Genomic DNA, 24,951 nt, shown 5'->3' on the forward strand with positions numbered 1-24,951 from the left:
TTTTGCGCAGCGTCCCCGCGGCCCGCGGGCGGGAGTGTCGGCCGCCCCGCCCCTCTCGCGAGATCTCGGCGGGTATATCCGGTGCCCGCGCGCCGCCGGCCCTCTCTCCGCCGCCGCGCCGGGCCGCAGTCGCTGTTATCCGCCGCCATCCGGGCCCGCCGCTGCCGCCATGCCGCCCAAGTTCGACCCCAACGAGATCAAAGTCGGTAGGTGCTGGGCGATGGGCCGGGGGAGGTTGGGGGGAAGTGGCCGGGCCGTGAGGGCGGGATGGGCCCGGGTCCGGCGGCGCGGGGCTGACGCGCGTTGCTGTGCCCGCAGTTTACCTGCGCTGCACCGGCGGCGAAGTCGGCGCCACCTCTGCTCTGGCCCCCAAGATCGGACCCCTCGGTCTGGTACGTACCGCGGCACCGGCAGGGGGGGACACCCGCATGGGGACGGGACCGAGACCGAGGGGTGGGGGGGAGACACACGGGACCGGGGTACCGGGGCCCCGCACACGGGGATGGGAGCGGGACCGAGGAGTGGGGGAGACACACGTGGGGACGGGACCGGGACCGTGGCGGGGGGGCAGGGGGTGGACACGTGGAGACGGGACTGGGACGGGAACACACAGGGGCGGGACCGAGGAGGTGATACAGACGGGTACGTGGGGGATGATGACATGGCACATGGGGACAGGACTGGGGGTGGTGGCCCTTCCCTCCTCCAGAGGGATGGGGCAGGGAGGTGGGACCGCTGCTGTGATGGATTTTGTGACAATATTGTGTGCTTTTGTCTTAGTCCCCCAAGAAGGTTGGCGATGACATTGCCAAGGCAACGGGTGACTGGAAGGGGCTGCGCATCACGGTGAAGCTCACCATCCAGAACAGGCAAGCACAGGTACCCAACGCCAGAAGGGACGGCCCAGTGGTGCAAGCGCCCAGCACAAATGCACCACGCTTGCTTGAACCACAGCCGAAATCCCGGCAGGGTCGACTCAGCCCTTCATCCTTCCGAGGTGGATAAAATGAGTTCCACACAGCCACTGTGTGGGGGTCTTCTGGGAAAGACCTTAAAACACTTGCATGAGCCTTTGCAGCGCTGCTGGCTTGAATCTGTCTGTGTGTCTGCAGCTTGGGGATTGCCTGGCTGAAGGTTCCCAGCCTGTGAGCAATGGGAAGGGATCTGCTCCCGTGTAGAAGTTGTTCTTTTGTCCTGTTGCAGATAAATTGTTCCTTCTACAGACCATCTGACCAGGATAAAACTAGACCAGAGATTACAAAAACCCTGTAGCCACCCGCCACTATACCTGTCCTGAATCCTGTGGCTGGTATATTCCAGTGGTGAGCTGAGAGGAAGCCCCAGTCGAGGAAGCAGTCCTCTTCTGGTTGTGGGGAGGCCTGTGCCGAAAGACTGGGAACAAGATTCTGCATCACAAAAAAGCCTCGTGTACTAGCAAGCTACCCAAAACCTCCGTGCTCTGGCAATTGGCTTTACAGGCACTGACTGCTGAGTTGAATGTCTCTATTAGTTACCCATCTCTACTTGGAGGGGGGGAAAAACTAATCTCTCTTCATTTAGATAGAGGTTGTTCCTTCTGCCTCTGCTCTGATTATCAAAGCTCTGAAGGAGCCTCCTCGTGACAGGAAGAAGCAGAAAAACAGTAAGTTTTCATCTGGCTTTAGTTCTGAATGTGTTTTGGGACTAAGAATGGAATGTGTACCTGCCTGTAGATTATTCAGCATAAACTGGCAAACGAGTGCTGTGGGGCTGTGTCTTGGGCAGCAGGAATGCCTTGAATGTCAGAGCGTACACCAGCAAGGTTCAGTTTCTTGGAAGGTGGGGTAGGGCAGCCACCCGCCACTGTACCTGTCTTGTCATGCAGTGACTAGTGCAGTCCAGAGGTGAGCTGACAGAAAATGCCTGCTTAGGAAACAGAGTTATTCTTCTTGTGGGTAACTTTGTGCCGAAGTCTGCAAACAGGCGTGCTGATGGCAGCCCCTCTACCTGAAAACTCTGGGTTCCATGTGGTCTGAGCGCTGGGAATGGTCCTTCTGCCATGAAACACAGGGAACTGGAGGTGCCCTGTGTTTACGTGAACTGACTGGTGCTGGTTTCCTTCCCAGTTAAGCACAGCGGCAGTGTCAGCTTTGATGAGATAGTGAACATTGCCCGGCAGATGCGGCACAGGTCCCTGGCTCGAGAGCTCTCAGGTGAGTAACTGGTGGTGGGATTGCAGAGTCCTCCCTCTGCTGGCGCTGAGTGCCTGAGCCAGGTTCTGCTTGGGTTCCTGGGAGGGCCCCATAGCTGTGGGGTGGTGGGGGAGCTCCTGGTGCCACTTGGCATTGGACACCGCAGGGACAGCGTGGCGCTGGCTGTCAGCAGCCAGACTCACACCTTCCGGTGAAGGTGGTACTGGATGGCGAAAGGTACATGTGGCTCTTTCTGGTGCATTCCCTGGAAACCACTACATGAGACCTGGCTTAAGTGGCTTGCTGTCCCCTGGTGAGCCCTGTGGCTACAGCCTGCAAACCCCGGAGGGAGGAGGGAGGGCTGAGGTGCGAGGGGTCGAGTCCTCTACGTGCTCTTCAGAGTTTTCCCCTGTGGTGAAGCACTGACAAGCCCTGTCTTCCTGCTGCAGGGACAATCAAGGAGATTCTTGGGACTGCCCAGTCTGTGGGCTGCAGCATTGATGGCAGGCACCCGCATGATATCATTGATGACATCAATAACGGTGCAATTGAGTGCCCAGCCGTAAGTAGCCATCTCTGACTGAAACTTGCTGTATTAGACCATTTACTAAAAGATTGTACTAATGAGCTCTATTTGCTTCTTTCAACAGAGCTGAAACTGCAGAAGAGAAGTTGCCATGCGAAGGTTCATTAAGTGTTCTGTAACACCTTAAATACTCAATAAAAGACCCAGCTGTCTGTAAACAGTGTTGCTGGCTTGATTTGTCCTTGTCCCATGCTGCATGAATAGTGGGTTTTGGCTGTGTTTTAGCAGGTTTTGCCCTCTGCATCAACCAGGGTGTTAATTCTTATACAAACTTCAAGGCCGGAAGATGCTCGCTTCCCGTTTGCTGCCCTGCAGTCACTGGCTTGCTGCGGCACTGAGCTTAGAGAAGTGGAGTTCCCTCCAGCCAGCACTCCAGTAAAGAGCAGCCTGTGTAAAGCTTTCTGCGAGCTCTGGTCTTGCCAGTGCCAAATGTGCGGCTCGGAGCAGCGGGTGTTCCCCTTCGTTAGGGCAGATGCTGTAGTAACGGGTCTGGCCTCCCCTGAACCTCCACACCCAGGACACAAACGCATCCTGAGGCTTGAAAAGGGCTTTGCGGGCTGCCTGCTCGTAACCCTGGGTGAGAGGTGCTGTGTGGGGGTGCGGGATGGAAGGGCCCCGAGTCCCTCTGAAATGACACCCGAGGTGTGGCTGTTCAGCCAGCATCTGCAGGAGCCAGGGGAGAACGGCTCTGGGCCTGGCAGTGTGTACCATGGCATGTTATTGCCAGGAGGAACCTCTGGCCTTGGTGGCATTTCTGCTGTAGAACATACCCGATTCTCTGCTGCTCGGCTTTTTCTCCTGCCTTGAAGCAGAGGAAATACTGGATTTTCTACTGGTGACCAGGACAAGTACACATGTTCTTGAGCTGAATTTATTTTGCGCTTGATTTCCTCGCTGTAGAGGAGCAAGTGTCTTAATTCTGGGTGAAATCTGTGGTCCTGTTTCATAGAGTTGTAAAGGCCCCAGTCTCATGTTTCTTGGGTCTCCTGATTCCTTGAATGGTGACAGTGGGGGAGCAGGGTGAGCAAGCCCTATCGTCCCTCTCTGCATCGTGTGTTCTCTGAAAAACAAAGCTGCGTAAGTGCTGGTGTTTCCCTCATTATGGGCATTCTGTAAATCCAGTGCTGCTGCTTGTCAAGAAACGGATCCTAAAACCTGGCTGAGCCACAAATAGCAGTGAATATTCTGGCTGTTTCTGGGAGTAACTGCACCCTCAGGAGCGATGACGACCTGCTGCACGTAGACAAAAGGAGTTTGCCTTGCTAATGGCACCCTCCTGAAGGAAAGGCAACTGCTCACTGGGGATGGGAAGGCTGTCATAAGAGGTGTCTGTGCCCACGATGGTGTGGATGGGGTAGTGATATAAGTACAGATATTGAAAAGCGTGGTGAGGAAAGAGCAAAAGGTTTAGCCCGGTTTATTCAAAATGAGCTTTTTTTTGGCAAAACTTAAGGCGGGGGGGGGGGTGGCTTGCAAACACCACCGTAGGGATGTCATCCAATGAGGGGGGGGAAGGAACTTCTAAGCTCAGCTACAGCCCGTATAACCCCTGGAGGGGTTAAACACATTCTGTGCGCTTCGTGCTTGAAACCCTTGTACTTCACAGGTTTTGGCACCTGGTTCTCACCCGAAAGCTCTCGGCTGTCACGGGGGTAGGGCTGAGGCGTGGGTAGAACCAACGATCTTGGGGAAACCTTGTTCTATTTTCAGCGAGGGCTGGATTTTCCCTTGGGGCAACACAGCGTGAGGGATGACGTGGTCTTGCAGGCTGTGGAAAGCTCTGTTAGAAGCAAAGTGAAATTACGCTGGTAATAAGAATGCTTTAGCTGACTCGGGTATTGCTAAAAGCCCTATTAACAGCAGCATTATGATCGCAGTTTGCTTCAGCCCTAGCAGAGCAACGTTAAGTTAGAGTCGTTTTTCCAAAGGGAAAGGGGATCAAATTCTTCCCAAGTTAATCCCAGAACGGTGGGGGTTGGCAGGGACCTCTGGAGGCCACCCAGTCCCACCCCCGGCCAGAGCAGGGTCACCCAGAGCAGGTGGCACAGGAACGCGTCCAGGCGGGGTTGGAATGTCTCCAGAGACGGAGACTCCCCCACCTCTCTGGGCAGCCTGTGATGCTGAGCTGTGCGAGCCTTGCTCTCTGAAAAATGTTCTGCAAGGTGCGTTTTCCTCCTCTGCAAAGTGCTGACGGCACTTGATCAACTTTTTTCTTCAGTTTTGCCAATAACTCTCACAGTTATTCTTGCAGGGCACTTACAGCCCCAGAGGGAAACTTCCCGGCCGGAGCTCTACTACAGCGAGCGGGGCTGTGAAGCGGTGAGCCTCGCAGGAACTGGGGAGGGAAAAACAGTTCTGCTACTACTTGTAGGGGTGTGCAGGAGAGCGCTGCTGTAGGTGCTCGCTGGGCTGCTAAAATTCATTAAAAGGGGTCTGGATTAGGTACCAGGATCTACCCGAGTCCTTTGCAGGAAGAAGCCCATGCAGCAGGAGGCTGCGGCAGGGAATTGACTTCCGCAGCGTCGGACACACCGGGTGCCGGATGAGCTGAAGCCTGTGTAAACGGGGAGACTCCAAATAAATTCCATCCCCAACTGAACGGGAGGAGGTGTGCACCTGCAGCAATGTTTATTTCTAAAGTATACGCAAGTCATGTGTTATTTTCCAGTATACAAAGCACTCCGCAATTCCTAAGCGGCTGTAGTTGGAGGCTGCTTAGATGCCGAGCAATGGTGTGCTGCTCTGGTGACACCAAACCTCTGGGTTTGCCGGAGCTCAGCTTGGGCACAGGGCAGCCATGTCCCAGGAAGGCACCTCGCACCGCTTGTGAGGCGCGATGGGTACGTTGTGTGGGATCTTCAGAAATCACCTCTATTTGCACAAGATTTAACAACAAACTGCTGCTTTGACAAGACTTCAGTTTCCAGTCTGCCCCTGATGAAGTACCTACTGGTGAAGCAGGTAGAACCTAATGAAGGTGGAGGCCGGGAAAGGAGAATTCTCCCAGCCTGTCCTTGCAAGACCCAAAATACCGAGGCACACCAAGGCCAGCCCAAAGGAACTGTGAGTCCTGTCTGTTTTCCACCGTAGTCCTGCTGTCTGGAACGTTTAATGGAGCAACGGCTCTGGAATTGTGCATTGAGCTCATGGCAGAAGGGAGATGCCGGGGTCTTTGGAGAAGGGCCGGGCTGGCGGTTCAGCAGAGGGGGATGTGTGGGCCAAGGAGCTCAGGCTGACCGGAGCGCTTAGGATTTCTGAGAAGATCCACTTTTGTCCTCCTTTCCCTGATGAAATGCGTGTACGTTGCCCCGGTGACTTGAAGGCCACGGAGACTGAAGACCGGCTGTAGTGAAATAGGGCAAGGGATGACAAGAAAAATGAGTTTTTACCAGATCAAACCGCCATGGCAGGCACCAATTTCACAGTACATCCCAACCTGTGACTCAGTGTGCAGGGAGGAGCTGGACCCTCCTCGTTCCTAAGGCAAAAGTGACCAAAGCCTGACCCAGGTGTCCCCAGAAATTGCGTCTCCCTGCGGAACCCGCGAGGTTTTGTGGCTCAGCCCTCACTGTCCGTCTCGGCTCCGTCCCGCTCGCAGGCAGCGCAGGGGTTTGTGTGGCCCCTTCGGCGGAGAGAAGTGGAAAGCAGGAGAGTTCGTGGCTTTCCTCTTTCTCTGCTTTTTCTCCTGCTGCTTTGAGGGCCTTTTTCTGAAGCAACCAGGGAACGAAGCAGAAACAAGGCTGAAATCCCAGACGCTTGCCATCTTTAATTCCTTGGCTTGGAGTTGGCCGTGTTTCAAGCCAGGAACAGAGCTTGGGTGCTCCCTGAAGCAGGGGCAGGTGGGTTCCTCATGCTGTGTGACCTCTTGCCTTCCCCACCTCTCAAAGGACATGGATTGCAACAAATTCCGATAAGGTATAGCGGGGAGGGGGGGGGAAATCTTTTGTGACTCGTGGTCACAGACTGCCAAGGGGATGTGGTGGGATCTCCGTCCTCGGCAGTACCCAGAGCTCAGCCTGACGCTGTACTGGGAGAGCTGGGCAGGGGGTTGGGACCCTTCCCAATGAAGTTACGCAGCGATGCCATGACAAAGCTGTGCAAAGGCTTGCACCGCCCGAGGCAGGACAGCCTGCCAGGGGACTGCAGCACTCTTTTCAGCAGCAATTTTAGTTTAAAGAGGGTTAAAGTGTGTGTTGACCCCCCGCTTAGGTGTGAAACCCAAGAGTCTCAGGGGTCGCCAGCCTCGTGGGTGCCCGGGGCTGTCCATGTGCCACTGCACGCACACACTGTGGGTTTTCCCCCACTTGGCAGCACTGGAAATAATTGGAAAAATGATTTCTTTTGCTTAAGGGAAATCCTCTGGGGGCAGGACACGTAACCTTTCCCATGCCACCTTAGGGCACGTGCTCTGGTAGAAGCGATGTAGTGCTCGGGAGCAGGGTACTACCCTGCCAATAATTCGTTTTTCCCAAACCAGGCTGCTTAGAAAGGAGGCAAAGGGCTTGGTAAAGATAGTAACAACCTACATTAGCTTCACTTTTAAAATCCATCTTCTTCATAACTTGGTTTGTGCTCCAAAGCCAGAGGTTTTTTCCCCACTCTGGTGACCTGCAGGAGGAAGGAGGGAAAGGGACACTGAGAAGCGCTGAGCCCTTCCCTTGGCACTGGTGGCCTGGGAGCTTGGCATGCTTTAAGGGGAACGAACTTTCTCATTTCCCTGAGACAAAACAGGCCTTGAAAAGCCAACTTTTTGGGATTTGTGGCTTCCTACATTACAAAATGTTAGGCTAGAAAATATGAATTTTGTTAGAGCTTGGTGTAGAGTACTGAAGGCCCAGGGGGCAGCTTCCTCCCTGCTCACCTGCGACACCCGCCGTAACGGTGGGGGCAGTGGAGTTAGTGCTGCTCACTGTGGGCACAGCGGGGAAGGGAGAGACCCCCCCTCACAGTGCTGCCTCCAGCTCTGGGAGCACCAATGTGAGAAGGACACGGAGCTGTTGGAGCGGGGCCAGAGGAGGCCCCGGAGATGCTGGGAGGGCTGGAGCCCCTCTGCTGTGGGGACAGGCTGAGAGAGCTGGGGGGGTTCAGCCTGGAGAAGAGAAGGCTCCGGGGAGACCTTCCAGCCCCTTCCAGTCCCTAAAGGGGCTCCAGGAAAGCTGGGGAGGGACTCTGGATCAGGGAGGGGAGCCATGGGACGAGGGGGAAGGGTTTTAAAATCAGAGAGAGGAGATTTAGATTGGATCTCAGGCAGAAATTCTTGGCTGTGAGGGCAGTGAGCCCCTGGCCCAGGTTGCCCAGAGAAGCTGTGGCTGCCCCATCCCTGGAGGGGTTCAAGGCCAGGTTGGACGGGGCTTGGAGCAACCTGGGCTGGTGGGAGGTGTCCCTGCCCAGGGAAAGGGTGGCACTGGATGATCTTTAAGGTCCCTTCCAATCCAAACCATTCTATTCTATGCAACCTGGCATTGCCCGGTGAGTGGGAGCCATTGGTGGGCGCTCATGGGGGTGTGGATCCTGTCCTGTCGAGCTCACGAGCAGCACGGTGGGGTGGGAACCCCTCGCTACTGGCGCTCCTCTGCTGTTTCTGAACCCAAAACAGCCAGTGGAGCATGGCTGTGCCACTGGTGCTGTCCTCGGGCTGTCACTACCGCCTGGTCCGATGCCATCGTGCTCGGCCAGCTGCAGAGTGCGTCTGTCCCCATGAGTGGGAATTCGACTCTGTGCCCCCCCCAGCAGAAGACCCAGCGCTGGGCAGATGCCCTGCTCTTTGCAAAGGGAGGGGAGGTGGTCTCCATCCACCGCCACCTGCCGCCTCTGTGGCCTCGGGAGCACCATGCCCTTCTGCGGTGTCCCTGAGGGCAGGGAAACCCACTGAGAGGGTGTCATGGGACACACAGAGGGTGGCAAAAGGAGGAAAAAAAGGCCCAAATAGGAAAGGGAGCTTTTCTGGTGTAAAGGCGGGGGGAGCCTGTGTTCAGGAGGAGCTGCAGGCAGAAGCTCTGGCTGGAAATGGGTCTCGGGCAGCACACCCCCGCGGCTCACCTCCCCTGGGCATTGGAGCCAAGCAGTGCCCGGTGCTCCACGGCCCTTCCCGGGAGCTGGGCGGGCTGGGGTCCCCGTGGGGGCTAAACACAAGCAGCACCACCATCAGACTTCCCAAACGGAGGCAATCCTGCAAACCTTGTGGGGTTTTTTTGGGGGGAGGGAAGATGCAGGGCTGAAATCATGAACCCGAATTGCTGCGGTGCCCTCATGTGCCCACTCACAGCCCAAAATAACCCCCGGTGCTGGAAAGGCTGACACTAAACTGGTCCCGCGGGGAGCCCTTCGCCGCGGGGAGACCTCACAGCGGCGTTTTGTCTGGGAGAAATGTCCTCCGTGTCTCCCACCACCCCTGGGGCCGGTTGCCCCCCCCCAGGCAGGGCACGGTGAGTTCGGTCACCATGGCCCACACCAGGTGTCACTCACCACCCCCAGGCACACCTCAACACGCATCGGTGTCACCAGCATCACTCCCGATTTCCCCCTGGCCCAGAAAATCTCTTCTCCCCATCCACGGAATAAGAAGCCCCCGATTTCAGCCCAGCATCTTCAGCCCCCGCGAGGAGAGATGTGGAGGGGAAGCAGGGCATCCTCCAGCCCGGGTGAAGGCCCGCTGTGCCGAGCACCAGACACCAGCGCCGGCAACTGCGGTACCATGGGCTCACGTTGGTTTTCTCTCTTTCAGAGGTACAGCCACAATCATCAAAACCCACAATCATCAAAAATGAAGCGATCCCCCTGATAAACCAATGTGCATGGTCATTAATTCACTGCGCGTTCCTTTCCATTCCAATTAGCAATTTACTTTATTTATTTTTTTTTTACACAGAATCCCAGAATGGCCGGGGTTGGCAGGGCCCTCTGGAGATCACCCAGTCCCACCCCCGGCCAGAGCAGGGTCACCCAGAGCAGGTGGCACAGGAACGCGTCCAGGCGGGGTTGGAATGTCTCCAGAGACGGAGACTCCCCCACCTCTCTGGGCAGCCTGTGCCAGGGCTCTGCCACCCTCACAGCAAAGAAGTTCCTCCTCATGTTGAGGTGGAGCTTCATATGTTCAAGTTTGTGCCCGTTACCCCTTGTCCTGTCCCCGGGCACCACTGAAAAGAGCCTGGCCCCATCCTCCTGACACCCCCCCTTTCAGTATTTATCAGCGTTGATAAGATCCCCCCTCAGTCGTCTTTTTCCCTCAGCCTTTCTTCATCAGAGAGGTGTTCCATCCCCTCAGCATCTTGGTGGCCCTTTGCTGTCCCCTCTCCAGCAGTTCCCTGTCCTTCTTGAACTGGGGAGCCCAGAACTGGACCCAGTGCTCCAGGTGCGGCCTCCCCAGGGCAGAGCAGAGCGGGAGGATGACCTCCCTCCTCCTGCTGGCCACACTCCTCTTGATGCCCCACAGGATGCCATTGGCCTTCTTGGCCACAAGGGCCCATTGCTGGCTCATGGTCATCCCGTTGTCCCCCAGGACTCCCAGGTCTCTTTCCACAGAGCTGCTCTCCAGCAGGTCAGCCCCAACCTGTCCTGGTGCAGGGGGTTATTCCTCCCCAGGTGCAGCACCCTGCACTTGCCCTTGTTGAATTCCATAAGATTCCTTACATATTACCCTTACATATTCTTTAAAAAGCAAAACATTCTTTTTATCACATAATATTTTATTTCAAACTCAACGACTTGACTGTTGTTTTTCATGAAACGCGATGACTTTTGCCTGTCCTGTTGCGCGGGTTCTCCTCTCTGGTTCGTTGTCGTGACACAAGAGGTCGGGTTTGTGCCCAAACTGGGGGCGCGGGGCTGGCAGAGTCAGGGACTCCCTAGATCTTGTGGGCCAACCCGCCAACGAGGGACTGCTCCAAACAACTTTTCTGTGTTTAATTTCCCCTCTAGCCATAAGGTGAACCTCTCTTGTGTGGGACTGCTCCCCCGCCGGGATGAGAGAGTCAGAAAAGTTTTCTGAGATTCATCTTTAGATTTATTTGTCTCTTTTCGATGCTCCTGGCACCGGTTTAAACCCCCCCTCCTTGTTGCTCATGTTCTTCAGGACACGGTTGTCCCATTCTGCCCTAGAGATGTGTAGCTTTGTACACAGGAAGGTTCTCCATCCGCCCTCCTCCCCCGCTTTATCCGTGGATTTGCACTTTGAATTCCCTCTGCTCCGTCTCTCAGGCGTTGGCTGAGGAAGCCGACGCGTCCATGGGGAAATCGCGGCAGCTCTCCAGGCGTCCGCCGGGACGGGCTCGGCTCCGGCCGCTGAGTCTCGGGCACGGAAAGCCCTGCAAATCCCTTTCCCCGAGTTTTGTGAAATACGGGTTAAGTTTTTGGTGCTGGCAATTTTTATTGTCTTTTAGACGTTGGTCACGATTAGCTCATGGAAATAAGTAAGCGCAGACTCATCCTGCTCACAGGGGACTGTGAAGGAACTGAACTCCCCCAGTGCGGAACCTCCATGGAGCCCCCTCACGCCAGGACGGGCCAAGCAGGGCTCTCCGTCCCCCCGTCCCAGGGGTCTCCCTGGGGTGCCACGGCTGGATGGAACGTGGGCTCCTGTCCCCGCAGGAACACCCCCACGGCTGCCCGATCCCCCCGGCCGTTCGCCTGCTCCACCGGAGATGGGGAAAATGGGTGGCCAGGCAGCCTGTGGCTGGGCCCTGGCGCTGGGAGAGGATCCCTGGCCCCTGAGGGGAGGATCCCATCCGCGAAGATCCCCGGGCCGGTGCAGAGAATCCCCAGCCCCACAGGATCCCATCCCGGAGGATCCCGGCCCTGAGGGGAGGATCCCAGGCCCTGAGGAGAAGATCCCCAGCCTCTGAGGGGAGGAGCCCCGGGCTGGGGGGAGGATGCCGGCCCCGGGGATCGCTGGCCCCGAGAGGAGGACCCCGTCCCGAGAGGAGGACCCCGTCCCGCAGGATCCCCGGCCCCAGAAAGGATCCCCGGGCTGAGGGGAGGATCCTTGCTCCAGAGGAGGATCCCGGCCCAGAGGATCCCCGGCCCCCGAGGGGAGAAGCCCGCCCCGGAGGATCCCGGTCACAGAGGAGGATCCTGTCCCGCAGGACTCCCGGCCCCAGAGAGGATCCCTGGGCTGAGGGGAGGATCCTGGCCGCAGAGGAGGATCCCGGCCCCGGAGGATGCGGGCGTTCCCGGGTGCCGCGGCGGTGCCGGTGTGTCCCGCGCGGCCCCTTTAAGCCCTGCCCCCACCGCTCGCGCCCTCCCGTGCTGGCGGCACAAAGCTTCCCGCGAACGTGACGTCACAGCCCGCGCCTCCCCTCCCGCCCGCAGCCCGCTCCCGCGCCCGCGCGCCGTTCCCCCACACCTCCCCCCGCCCCCCCGCTTTCCCCACGTGACCCTGCGCCGCGCCGCTCGCCGATTGGACGAACCGGCGTCGTCGTAGGAGTGACGCGGCGGCGGCGCGGGGCGCCATTGGCCGGGCCGTCGACGGGTGGGGAGGTGGCGCGGCGCCCCGCCCCCTCCTCCCCGGCGGTGCGCGAGGCGGCGGCGCGTGGCAGCGGCGGCGTCTCGCGCTCGCGGGCTGTGAGGGGCGAGCGCGGGCGGCGGCGGCCCCGGCCCGGCCCCGCCATGACCGACTTCAAGCTGGGGATCGTGCGGCTCGGCCGGGTGGCCGGCAAGGTGAGCGCGCCGCGGCCTGAGGGCGGCGGGGGGGGGCGCGGCCGGGCGCTGCGGGCCGGGCTCGGCCGCGCCGGGCGGAGCGGAGCGGGGCGGGGAGGGGGCCCGGGGGTCGGGGTCCGGCCGGGCCGCGTTGCCGGCGGCGGGGGGCGGGAGGGCCGGGTCGGGCCGCTGACGGGCGCGGTGTGTTTCAGACCAAGTACACGCTGATCGACGAGCAGGACATCCCGCTGGTGGAGAGCTACTCCTTCGAGGTGAGGGGCCCCCCGTGTCCCTCCCGGTGCCCCCCGGTCCCCGGTGCCATCCCCCCGGTCCCCCTTCCCACCCACCACCCCTCTGGTATTCTGTGTTCCTCCGTCCCCCTTCCCGGTGCCCTAACCTTCCCCTCCCGGTGCCCCCTCGTCCCCTCGGTTCCCCGACCGACCTCCCGGTGCCCCCCGTTCCCGTCCCGCCGGTGCTGCCCGCTCTCCGCCGCCGCTCCGCCTTCGCCGCTTTATTTTCCATCTTTCTTTACTCGCGGTACCGAACCCACTTCGGTGTCCCCCCCGCGGGGGCTGTGCCGCGGGGCCGGGCCGCGCTGCTCCGGGGGGAGGGAGCCGCGATCTGTTGCTGAAGGTTTGTCTTTTTTTTTTTCCTGTGTGACATGCCTAAATAAAACTGCTTGTGGAAGCATTCTGCCCCCTAACTTTCCTGCTTTAAGGGGAAAAAAAAAAAAAAAGTTTGAATCTATAGAAATACCAATGTGAACGCTTTCCAGCAGGAAAAGTTCTGGGTTTTTTGTTTGTTTGTTTTAAACGAGCATTAGTTTAAAACAAATTAATTTATCGTACAGTTTTTTGGTTTAAGCTTTCTATTTGTATACTTTCTGAGAACTAATAAATTGTCTTCCCTAATTTGGTTTGGGAAACTCTAAAAATTTTCACTCTGCTCTCTCTTGGATGAGAAAAACGTGTTTTCTTGTAACTTACTAGGAGACCAGAAAAAATGTTTTCTCTTAACATCCACTGAAAGAGGTTAAGTGGATTCTACCAAGACTTTGAAAGGGAAAGAGTTCTTGGTTACAAAATCCCAAACTAAGGCTTTTTTAGAGGAGGGAGCATCTTCTGCTTAGTGCCTGCAGCACAGCGGATGCTTCAGAGCTGCTGTGAGAGTTTGAGCGCTGTGGGAATGCTGCTCCCAAAACCCACCGAGCTTTCCCGTTCCTCCTCTGTGGCAGCTCCCTGCGTGCTGTCACTGAGAGGGGAAATACACCACGAGTATCCTGACTTTGTCTCGTCCTTAGTGTGTGAGCATTAGCACCAGCACAAAGTTATGGAGTGGAGAAAGGAGGGCAGGACCACTCCTTTCACTGGCAACCCCTAATTAGATTGGTGTAAAGCACCACTGAAAACAAAGCCGTGGTGGCTTTCTGATGGCTGTATGGAAAATCCGTGCCAGAGCAGAGGATGGATCCTGGCCCTACAGGCTCACAACTGGATTGTCGCTGTTCTTTGTCCAAGCGGGACTCCCGCTGTGCACAGCCTCCTTTCTTCCCTTTCCCATCTTCAGAAACTACAATAGCAGAGCTGGCTGGTTCCCCTTGGAGGTTTGAAACAACTCGAATTCCATTAAGGTCAAGTGACCTCTAGGAGACAAGTGTTAAATGTTGAGTCCTTCTCGTGTCCCAGTGGAGCACGTGCTCTGCTACTCGGTGCTGGATGTTCTCACAGCCTTTCCCCTTTCTCTAGGCTCGCATGGAGGTAGATGCTGATGGAAATGGTGCTAAAATATTTGCTTATGCCTTCGACAAAAATCGTGGAAGGGGATCTGGTCGTCTCCTGCATGAGCTGCTTTGGTAGGTATTGTAAGGAGAGCTAAATACTTTTAAGGGTTCACTAAGGTGGAGTTTGCTGCCCCCAACCTGTATGTAGTTTATTTCTCCATCTGTAATATTTTAATTCCTCTCAAGAGGCTTGCAGCTACGCTTGGGTGGAAACCCAGCACCGAGGGTGCCCATAGATCTTACTGTGGTTTGGTTTTGTAACAAGCCTTCTTCAAACAGCTGAGTCTCTTTGAAAATGTTGTACGTAGGGAAAGCAGCGATAGGTGACTGTTATTCAAGTAGACACTGTGTTAAATTTGAGAAATGCTACTAAAACTTCAGTTGGGGTGGGGGAGCAGGGGACTGGCTCCATTTAATAGGTGAAGATTAACCTTTTGAGGTTGTTTGGGTTTTTTTGTCCTGTGATAATCAGGTACATCTTACTGACACCAGTGAGAACTGTCAGAGCACTGAAGAGAGAGAACCACTGATAACTTAAAACTTTCTGGTTTTTTCTTTGGCCTTCTGGAAAGCTGCCTGAAGTGGTGCTGGTGATGCTTCATATCAGCTGCTGCGTCTTATTTTCCATAGTCTAAGAACCATTACTTGATACGCTTGGTAGCTGCCAGTTTAGATTCAGAGGCCAACTTGTTCTGAGAGATTAGTTCATCTGCTGAGCTAATACCTTGCTCTTTCTAGTTTATGGGTCTGTAGAAAAGATGGGGCATGCTAAAAAGAACGGTTACGTCTTTTAAAAGCCTTTTTTGAGAAATTAAGCATGTTTTCCATTCAGTTCCATAAACTATACTTACAAGTCGCAGTGCCCAAGATACAGCGGTGCTTTCCCTATTGTTCAAGGTTACTTTTTCTTCCCCAAACCAGCCTCTGTACCAGAGGAGGGAGACAGGAAGACTATCAGAGACTATTATTATTATTTACAATCTGCTCATTAAATATGGATTTTAACCTGTGCCTGTTAATGTTTAACTTTGTTGCACATATAACTTCGGTGAAAATTATTACAAAGTTGGCCGCAGTATGTGCGGTAAATCACTGTCAGCTACTGCTAACTGTGAACCTCAGAGGGTAATAGTTGCTGTCTGTAAGTAGCACTAAACAGCACCTTAAAATTATTGCAGCCGACTGTTCCAGCTGAAGGCAGCGTAGATGATGACAGTCCATCTGTTTGCCTATTACACAGCCCAGTCATTGCCTCTTCTGGTTTGTTTTACTTAATTTAGGAAATTTAAGTAAGAATTGTAACGTATTCAGTTAGGTAATTCAAATTGTCTCACTCTAGCATGCGCTGGTGTTAAAAAATCTGAGATTGTGCCTGTAGTAGGGATTTTTGAAAGTCACAAAGGCAGGGTGTAATCTGTCAGGCAAGCGGAGCTGCAGTCCTGAAGTTATGAAGTTGAATTCTTGGAATAGAAAATACTTTGTATTTCAGATGTTTCGGTAAAGTCAGTTTGATCCCTTTGAGGCTGTACGTTTTGCTGTGGTCTTTCATCACAAGCTAATGCCATGCGGGTTAGTATAGCTTGCTGGCTGGGTCTCCGAATGTCTTTAGAAAGTCTTTCGGCTACAGGTGCAGCGTAGCTACTGCCCCTCCTAAACAGAACAGCCACACTGTTCAGCTTTGCTTACCTGCACTGGGGGCTGCTTTGAAAACAAAACAGAAATGTACTTTAGTGGCAGGTGCTTCCCTTTGCGAGAAGGAGTAATGCTGAAGGCTTTAGAGCCTTTGGAAGACAGGAGGGATGGGCAGTAGCAGTCACGGCTCTTTCCAGTGCCAGCCTTACATCTCGGGAAAGTCAAAGTCAAAGAACTTGAGTCACTGCAGGTATAAGAGTCCAAGTTAACTGTTCTCCCCCATACATACCCCAGAAAACCTAGCCTGATTGTGTGCTTCTGGTTTAAAATGAAGTGAGTAGGCATGTGCTGGATGCTATTGCAAGTAAAGCAAATCTTTAATTTTTTTATTTTTTAAATTTAGGTATCTTTGCTCAGGTAGTGCGGCCCTCAATAGGAAGCTTGTGCCTGCCAAAGCTGCGGCAATGACAGGGACTTTCTCCCACTCTTCCCCCAAAGCCCTCCTGACCTCTGCAGAGGGTGAACTGTGGGGACCAAGATCTGAAAAATGCCCACGTATGCTGCAAGTATTTTTTCAGGAAGAACTCCCTGCAGGCTCTCTTGTGCTTGCTGTGTTTCCAGGACGGACTGTTAGCTCCTCCAAAGCAGGATTTGGATGTCTCTGGCTAGGGACCTGCAGAATAAGTCTGTCGTCTTCTCGCCCTGTTCCCTGTATAGAAATCCCAGCTTGCTGTATTTTGGCTGGGTGTAGTGATGTTCCCTGGGGAATAGCAGCATCAGGAGATTAGTCATAAGTATCACTAACTGCGTGTTCAAAAAGACATCTAAGACCTGATTTCTTTTTTTTTTTTTTTTAAGAGTACTTGCCATCATACTGCCTAAAACCTACTCAGTTATGGCTTCAGGTGACTTGAATTGCTGTTGTCTGTACTTGGCACTTCTGTTTCAGGCCTCGGTTCTTAAGTTAGCTGCTGAAATGTGAAAAGAACAGTATCCAGTTAATTCTCTGAGAAGTTCTAAGTGTTTCGCCTGGTGTCTTGTAGGAGCTCAAGTGTGTTGGGGGAGGTAGAAGCTACGGCTCTGCAGGAGAGCTGGCTGCGTTACTGAGGCTGTTTCTGTTCTGTCCCCTTCTGCAAGGGAGAAGGCAGGTTCCTCCATGAGCCCGTCCTTCACTGCACATTTCTGATTGACTTCTGGAGATGGTCCGTGCTGCACACGTTAGAAGTGTAGGTGTAGGGAGAGGAGTGTGCGCTTCTGCATTCAAAGGTTGCTTAATTATGTATGGAGAAAAGGGACTGTCCTGAATTTGCTAGTGCTAATTCTGGCATCTCAGTCAAGCGCCGTTGTGTTAACGCTTTTACCGGTCATCAGTGAGGCCCAATTTCCACGTTTGCTTTAAGACCTTTGTCACTAGAGGTAATAGAAGAACTGACACCAATGTAGAGGAATGTGGGTTTTTACAAAGTGAGGAAAGTGTGCTCACTGTGGTAGTGGATTTTAGCAATATTTGCTTTTCGGGGGGGGGGTGTGGGTGCAGATCCAGACTTTGTAGGAGCAGTGGTGGGCACGTGCCACTCTGCTGTGGCTTCCTGCTGCCATGAACAATCTCTCGTAATCCTCTCTCTCCCCAACTCCATCCTTTCTTAAACGCTCATTATCTGATCCATTTCAATAGCATTTCTTAACTTGGTCTTAGACTCCCCTCCTCCCTTCCCCCTGCTCCTGCTCTGAACTTCTCTCTCCTCCTCCCAGATTCCTTGTTGATATCTATCCCATCTCTCTTGTTGGCACTTTGTCCTAGTCCCAGTCTAAAAACCTTAACTCCTTCCCTGTTTCCATATCTGTCTGATGTTCACCTGTATCCGTTTGGGTCTGTGTACCTCCTGTATTCCTGCTTGTAGCCCTCAGGATTCCCAGTCTTCTTTGCCGGACCCTCCGCTAGCCTTTGACAACTCACAAGTAGCTTTTCCTCCTTTAGGGCCTTTCAGCACATTCCTTTCCATAGTTTGCTTTGTATGACTTGCCCCCCCAACCCCCAAAAGAAGGATTTTATTCCTTTTCTATTCAAAGGGAAGAGCTTCTCCCTGTTCTGGGAGGCCCCAAAAGACTCCCTAGCAGGAGGCTCCGTACTCTGTTCTCGTACAGGAAGAATTGCTTTGCCTACGGACTAGAGCATGGGCTGCGTGTGTGTGCTGCGTGTAGCCTCTCCAAGGGAATTGTGCTCATTAAATTCTAGGAAGTTTTGGGGCATATGTGAACTGCAAGTGTTTTTTCTTTCCCCCAAGGTATATAATTTAACCATATCTGGATGGATTTTGACAGAGAAAACAAAAGACTACATTTTTCATTGTCAGTCACATTGAAAAGAATTTCCCTGCTCTGCTGGGTTACGCTAGAGCTTTGTAAAGGGGGGGAAAAAAAAAAAAGTGGGAATTTTTTAACTTGGGCAAATTGTTTCTCTTCAAAATGGGATGAGCCATTTGAACAGAAAGGTTCGGTAAACCCTGAGCTGGAAGCAGCATCCCAAGGAGACTGGGTAAAGTTGTCAGTAGCTGTTGGAGAGGTCTCCTAGAAGGAGCCGCCGGGTAAGCCTTGGACAGCGCTGTCGGTTTTACAGCCGCGGTGTTCTCTCTGGGCTGTGGAATTAATCCTGGCACAGCAAACGTACCGAGGCACGATTCCTCTCTAAGCGTTAGCTCTCAGGTGGGATGGGGATTCCCGCAAGAAGCGATACGGAAACTTGTCCAGGCATAAGAATGCTTGACAGTGAACTCGACACTTGATGAAATAGAGAACGGAGAGATGAAGAGAAGGTGTAATGGGAAATGAAAGCTGTTAGAAGGCAATAGGGAAGAATCGCAATGTGCAGCCGTCCTCCTTGCTCATAGTCCTGCTCTGGTTTTGAGCACATTTCGGTAGATGTCTCCTGGCCAGTTGTGGAGTTATCGCAGGCAATTAGAGTCTAAAAAGCATTTGCATACTAGGTGGTGAAACCTCTGTCCTGTTGCTTGTGAGGAGACGTTTCTTCATAAATAACAAACTCCGTGACTTCACGCCAGTACCAAACAGGCATAAATGTGTCTGATAGAATTTCCTATTAAAATAATAAAACAGTATTGGCTCCTTTCAAGTCTGCTCTGTGGGACACAATAATTACACAGGTGCTCTTGCACTAACTGGAGTGGTAGTCTCTGAACTTTCTTTGCAATATTCTTGCAATTAAAATATACCATGATTGTCTTGTGACTCAACTCATTTATAGTGGAAATAACCTCCTGGAACAAGTCTTTCTTCTGGGAGTTGATATATCCGAAGTAGCCACTGAAGTGTGTTGGCAAGCCAAGTTTTACTGTGACTGTTTCAGTGACACCAGACAGCAGGCTATAATGCAGCGTATCTTCTGGAATGAGTACGATTCTTTGCTTTTTAGCTGTGGAGTCTTGTTCGTCATTGACTTTCACGTTGTTTTTTGTCTTCTCCAGGGAGAGACACCGGGGAGGGATTGCTCCTGGGTTTCAGGTGGTGCATCTGAATTCAGTGACAGTGGACAACCGCCTAGACAATCTGCGCCTGGTTCCTTGGGGGTGGAAACCCAAAGCTGAAGAAATCTCTAGTAAACAAAGGTACGTCAATATTTGTCAGGGGTGTGCCATCAAAAAAGTTGAAAATGTCTTAAATTGCTGTCTCTTCCCTGCAGTGATTTTCATCTTGGCAGACCCTTTTTTATCTGACCTTGGGCTACTTACGCATCGCTGTATGTCTTGGTTTCCTCACCTGGGGAACAGAGTTAACGCTCACTGTCCATGCTAGCTGGGAAGGAACCATCTGACCCCACGGTGTTGTTATGTGGAGGTCCTGCTGTGCCAGATGTTGTCACCACAGTGGAACAGGAAGCCTGCGTTCCCTTCCACTTGAGTAGTGGCATCTGGGCACACGGAATTGAGTCTGCAGATTTTACTGGCTCGTGGCTCCCGTCCTCAGGCACCAGAATTCTAACACAACCAGTAGAAGCCATCAGTGGCAAAATGCTCACACTTGTAATCCATGTATTCGGGTTGAAACCAAAAGGAGTTCTGGGATCAGCTTCCATCACCTTTCACTAGTGGGTTGTGGGAACTTCCTGCACGCCACGTGTTGCACTGGTGTTACTCAAAGCGTATCAAACTTGTAATGTCAGGGTGGGTTTGGTTAATCTATGATGTAATGCAGGCGTGTTCATTTTTGGTGGGAGACCCATAGACTTAACATCATGCTAGACGCTTCTCTCGAAACACTTGCAGCACCCATAAGATGCTCAGAGCTTATTAGAGTGATTTTGAGAAGATGTAGTGAACAGCAGTGATGCTCCTAATGGTCCTGGGAGCTCAAGAACAAGAAACAGACTTCAGGCCATTTACACAGAAATAATTCTGCTTGTTGGAGATGTTTCTTCATAGATACTATTTTTTTTTTGCCTTTAGGCTAAAATAACCCTAAAAATATCCATTATACTAGCAGTACATGTAGTCTGAAGCTTAACAAGCTAAATACAATATTAGCCCTCCTTAGTTTATTAATAAATTTGGAATCAGTTTCCCTGTATGCTCATTATGAACTTACGGACCAAATTTGTACTTGTTTTTTGCAGGGAACAAAGTCTGTATTGGCTGGCAATCCAACAGCTTCCTACAGATCCTATAGAAGAGCAGTTTCCTGTACTGAATGTAACACGCTATTACAACGCTAACGGGGATGTTGTGGAGGAGGAGGAGAACTCATGCACATACTATGAATGTCACTACCCCCCATGCACAATGATTGAAAAACAGGTGTGTTCAAAAGAGTTGAAAGTGCGCATGTGACGGCTCGGGCTACTGTGTGTGTCCAGGGATTTGTGCCTTAAAACGTGAAGCTTTACACTTGCCATTCAGTGGCTAAAAGCAATAATTCTTGTTCACTCCGATTTTCTTTGGCATGAATCTTCAGCCCCTACGATAGCTTTCAGTTTGAGAGAATGTAGTTGTGAATTGGAACAATAAATGACCTGTGGTTTTCCTGGGAGGAGAGTGATTTCTGCAGAGTGTACGAAAAGACAGGTGGAAGCATTCCTCTGGGGAGCCAGGGCTGGAATGAGCAAGCAGCCGCATAAGACAGGAGGAAGCATTGTAAGGGGGTTTGGGCAGTAGTGGAATCAAAAAAATAATACGCTTGACCTCTCATCAAAAGAGGGTGAATTTGAGGGGCCTTTATTCCGAGGGAACTGTGAGGAAAGGTGGTTCCAGTTCTTTACTGTAGGCAGGTGAAAGGAAGCAAGGTACATAGTCAGAGAATGAGACATCCAAGGCTGCGCCTCTGCCAGACAGGTGTCCTTAGCCATGAATAAGAAGGGCTTTGCTTGCAATAACAAGTGCTGAGTAGGCTAAAGTCATTGTGTTCCACTTTTTTCTTTGGGGAAGGGAATGTTTGCAAGAATGATCTTAAATGCCCTCTATTTGAAAAAGAGTGAGCCTTACCTTTTATTTTCTGCATGTGAGAGCTGCCTGCATAACCGTAAGTTTGGCAGTGGCTGAGCTTGTGCAGCCCTCCCGATCATTTCTGAATTTAAGATTTTTGTATTTAAAAACAGAACTTAAGTTGGCAAAACAGTAGCAGTGTGAGAACAAATGCGAAGTGCTCAAATATTTTGTCTATTAAGCCCATAATATGATTTTGCAAGAGCAACTGCAAAATCAACAAATGCAATTACTCCGAAACCTTCTGATAGTCTGCCGCTGCTGGGGGGATGTTCCTGTTTGTGATAGGAGCAAAAAGGCTTGAGCAGAAACCGACTTGAGGAACGATGTTTGGGCGCTCCTTGGCGCTGCGCAGGCTCGCTAATGCTGTCTTGTCTTCTTCCTAGCTACGCGAATTCAACATTTGTGGCCGATGCCAGGTAGCGAGGTACTGTGGGTCGCAATGCCAGCAGAAAGACTGGCCTGCTCACAAGAAACACTGTCGGGAGAAGAAACGGACCTTCCAGCAAGAGCTCGGGCCAGAACGATGACCGGGTGGCACAGGCCTCTTCGCAGCAGGATTCCTTCTCAAAGGCATTGGACTCTTGCTTTTGCACAGTAATGACAGACTGCTTATTGAAGCCGGAGGCACTGAAGAAAAAAAAAAAACCAAACAAACCCCTGTGATGCTTGAGCAGAACGGCTGACTGGACTAAGCCAGCTCTGACTGGTGCTGTGGAAAGGGATTGGGTCTACCCTTCCAGTATTATATTCTCAAGCAAAAAGACTACTGTGGAGGCTCCAGGCAGGAAGCTTCTCATTATTTATATGTTAATACGTTTGTAAACTCATGTACAGTTTTTGTTAGAAACTCTTGATAGGACTCATTAACTGTAATGTTCAGATGAGAACATGTTGTTGGCCTAAAAGTTTAAAAAAAAAAAAAAAAAAAGTCATGTAGCAAAAGCTTTTCCTCCCATGTGGCTAGAAGTATCTGTGGCTGTGCCAAGGCCAGAAGGCAGGCTCCGACATCGGCAGTTACTCTGGAGAACTCTGCATGGAAGTTATATTTAAAAAAAAAAAAAAAAAAAAAAAGGCAAACAAAGTAAAGGTTGGAATGAATCATTGTCTGCTCTCTAGCTTTCTCCCGTTCCCTTCCAGCTGCTTTCCGAGCTCGGTTGCTCTTGGATGGTGGAAATGCCTACTGTGTAGGAACCAGTGCGCCAGCCAGCGGAGCGTACGGGACCATCTGGGATCTGTGCGTGCAGGCAAGCTGCAGCGTGTGGCTGCCCTCCGAGGCCGTGCTTCAACAACCAGTATTTTTCGGAAGCTGAATTGGCTTTCTTGTTGTGAGACCTTTGTCTATAAAGTAGTTGTAGGGAAGCTCAGGTGCTCAGCTGTGTGTGGATGTGGTTGCCATTGTGGCTTCCCCGCAAGCATAGCAAATACTCTAGTGATGTGCAGGTATGTTTAAATGAGCTAATATTTGGTAATTTCAGTTATTTATTCATTTTTTTTAAAGAGATGCCGTCAATCCAAGAATCACTTTTCGAATTTTTTTTTTTTAATGTAGTGATAAGCAAAATGCTATGGGAGGAGGATTTGACTTGCAGAGTACACGCCTGTTTTTCTTTTCGGACAATTTGTCATGTATAATCTGAAAGTTTTTCATTTTTGCCTTAGAAATATAAGGAATATCAACTGGGTTTCCTGAAGAACTAAATGGATAATTTAGTGCCAGGTGTTAGTCCTGCTTCACAGTAGAAGATTGTGAGCTGCTGAATGCTTAATGCAGAGCCTTTCTCGGAGTGTTAAGTGAAATAAGTATTTAAATTTTTCTTGTAAAAGCCATTAAGAATTTAATTTTTCGATCGGGATTCACTTTGCCACTTCATGTTGCAATGTTGGTCTTGCTTGTATTCAATTTGTTAGAAAAAAATCAAACTGCTGTGGACCTCCAATCTTATATTATGTTTCTAATATCTGCACAGGAAGTTCTTAATTGTTAGTATTTGGGTGGGTTTTCGTACTTTGGCTTCAAGCATCTTGGGAAATAACAAAGAGCTTCTGAAGCTTCCTGCTGGAAGTTCACTTGGTAGGCACGTTGTCAAGTTGCAACTCTTAAATCATGGTTATACTGTAACTTTTCTCTTTAGGCAGCCTAAAATGCCCTGAAGTATGAAGAAGTCAAGCAGGACCTATTTTCCTGGAATGGGCGATAGGTTTGGTTTTTTTTTTTTTAAAGAAACATTCAATTATTTGCTTTAAATGAACTGTACAGTGTTTGATGAATATAAAATGGGACATAAGGAATATTTTTTTTTTAATTTGAGGTAATCCATTGAAAAAGGCAGAAGTATGGACTGTTTGTTTGGGTTTTTTTTTCCTTGCCTTTTTACAAGGCTGCTCTTTGTTGTGGCAATTTTCCATGGCATTACCAGTGATTGTGTTTAGCAAAGTGAAGTGCAGTCTTAGAGCATTTAAACGCTGAGCGGGGAAAATGGTTCTCTCCTAATGGTAATGGTTGCTGCAAGGAGAAATGAGGACAAAGGCAGACTGCAGACAAAGCCCTGGGGGGGCAATGGGGGGTTCCTCTTGAGCAGCAGATGAAGGGAATGAAGGAAGGGCGAGACTCCAGCTAAAGAGTCTGCAGAACTCGGGTGGTGGGCGCTCAGGGTAATCCTGATCCCAATGAGTGTGGGAGGGGATGGGAGGGGAGGAAGGGGGTGAAGCTGGTGGGGAGGGCAGATGCCCGCTAAGGTAGAGGTCTGTTAGACCAGCAACAGAATGAAAAGTTACAAGTTGCCCAGACATCCCAAAAAGCCTTGGTGGAAAAATAACATGGGTTCTTACTTCAGCGTGTAACCTCTGTCCTTGTGCCTGAGGAGGGAAGTGGCTACAGGGGTTTTGACTCCTGGAAAGGTCCCGGGGACTGTCACTGTCTGCAGAACAGTTTTTCCCGATTGCTGTGAGAAGATGTGTGGTCAATGATTCTGGCAGAAGGTCTTTGTAACTTCAAGATCTTCCCTTTTTGTAACGTGTGTCAGAAAGGAACTGGTTACACTTGAACATGGCAGCTCTGCTTCATATAGCCTATGTGGCTTGTCAGAGGCTGAAGCTCTTGTAGAGGACCTCCGTTCTCCTCTTATCAAAACCAGGCTGACACGGATATCCTCATATGGGCAAGTATTTGAACAGCACAGAGTTAGAGTGTGTGGTTATTTATCTTGTAGCAGCATTTATCTGTGCAGTGCTGGTAAATGAGCTGGCTTTTCAAAGACTTACCCTGATGGGACATACTGTCCACCTAAGATGTTTCCCTCAGGGGGAAAAAACCCTGCATCTGTATCTTTTATTCCTCGGTCCTCTGAAGCATGGAGTACTCTTTCTTTGTACCCACCCCTCATTCACCCGTGGACCGAAACAAGGCTTAATGAGTCAGGTTTCCTAGATGGGAACAACTGGAAGAGGCGCTCCAGAAGCTGCCTGGGGGGAATGCGGTCACACTTGCTGGGCTATGGAGAGTATGGAGAGAGAGGAGGAGTGCAGTGGGTTGGGATTGGGGAATTCTGCCCCTCCACAGCCTCTTGTACAGCCATCTATCTCCAAGCTGTGATGCTGGTCCAGCTGCTTAATGATCTGGTGGTTCCTGTGCTTTTGGGAGACAATTTGGCCGTT

At 51.8% G+C, this 24,951-nt stretch overlaps 2 protein-coding genes and 2 non-coding genes across 5 annotated transcripts; all 4 read left to right on the forward strand.

Moving 5' to 3' along the window:
• The first annotated feature begins 47 nt into the window (after positions 1-47).
• On the forward strand, positions 48-2,920 carry RPL12 (ribosomal protein L12). The gene is made up of 7 exons (XM_063352878.1): positions 48-206; positions 319-392; positions 781-879; positions 1,561-1,642; positions 2,106-2,192; positions 2,621-2,733; positions 2,822-2,920. The coding sequence occupies exons 1-7, from the start codon at positions 170-172 to the stop codon at positions 2,825-2,827; spliced, it is 498 nt and encodes a 165-aa protein (XP_063208948.1). The 5' UTR covers positions 48-169; the 3' UTR covers positions 2,828-2,920.
• Positions 1,276-1,404, forward strand: LOC134523953 (small nucleolar RNA SNORA65). The gene has a single exon (XR_010073446.1). It is a non-coding gene; the product is annotated as a small nucleolar RNA SNORA65 (small nucleolar RNA).
• On the forward strand, positions 1,836-1,964 carry LOC134523952 (small nucleolar RNA SNORA65). The gene has a single exon (XR_010073445.1). It is a non-coding gene; the product is annotated as a small nucleolar RNA SNORA65 (small nucleolar RNA).
• Positions 2,921-12,236: 9,316 nt separating the features above from the next.
• On the forward strand, positions 12,237-23,603 carry ZMYND19 (zinc finger MYND-type containing 19). 2 transcript variants are annotated; one of them, XM_063353319.1, is made up of 6 exons: positions 12,237-12,411; positions 12,603-12,662; positions 14,136-14,242; positions 19,285-19,425; positions 20,430-20,610; positions 21,681-23,602. In XM_063353319.1, the coding sequence occupies exons 1-6, from the start codon at positions 12,361-12,363 to the stop codon at positions 21,822-21,824; spliced, it is 684 nt and encodes a 227-aa protein (XP_063209389.1). In that variant the 5' UTR covers positions 12,237-12,360; the 3' UTR covers positions 21,825-23,602. The 2 variants fall into 2 exon arrangements, with proteins under 2 accessions (XP_063209389.1, XP_063209390.1); XM_063353320.1 differs by lacking the exon at positions 12,603-12,662 and having other exon boundaries at positions 21,681-23,603.
• The last annotated feature ends 1,348 nt before the right edge of the window (positions 23,604-24,951 follow it).

Source organism: Chroicocephalus ridibundus, chromosome 15 (assembly GCF_963924245.1).
Source record: "Chroicocephalus ridibundus chromosome 15, bChrRid1.1, whole genome shotgun sequence".
Lineage (NCBI taxonomy): Eukaryota > Metazoa > Chordata > Aves > Charadriiformes > Laridae > Chroicocephalus > Chroicocephalus ridibundus.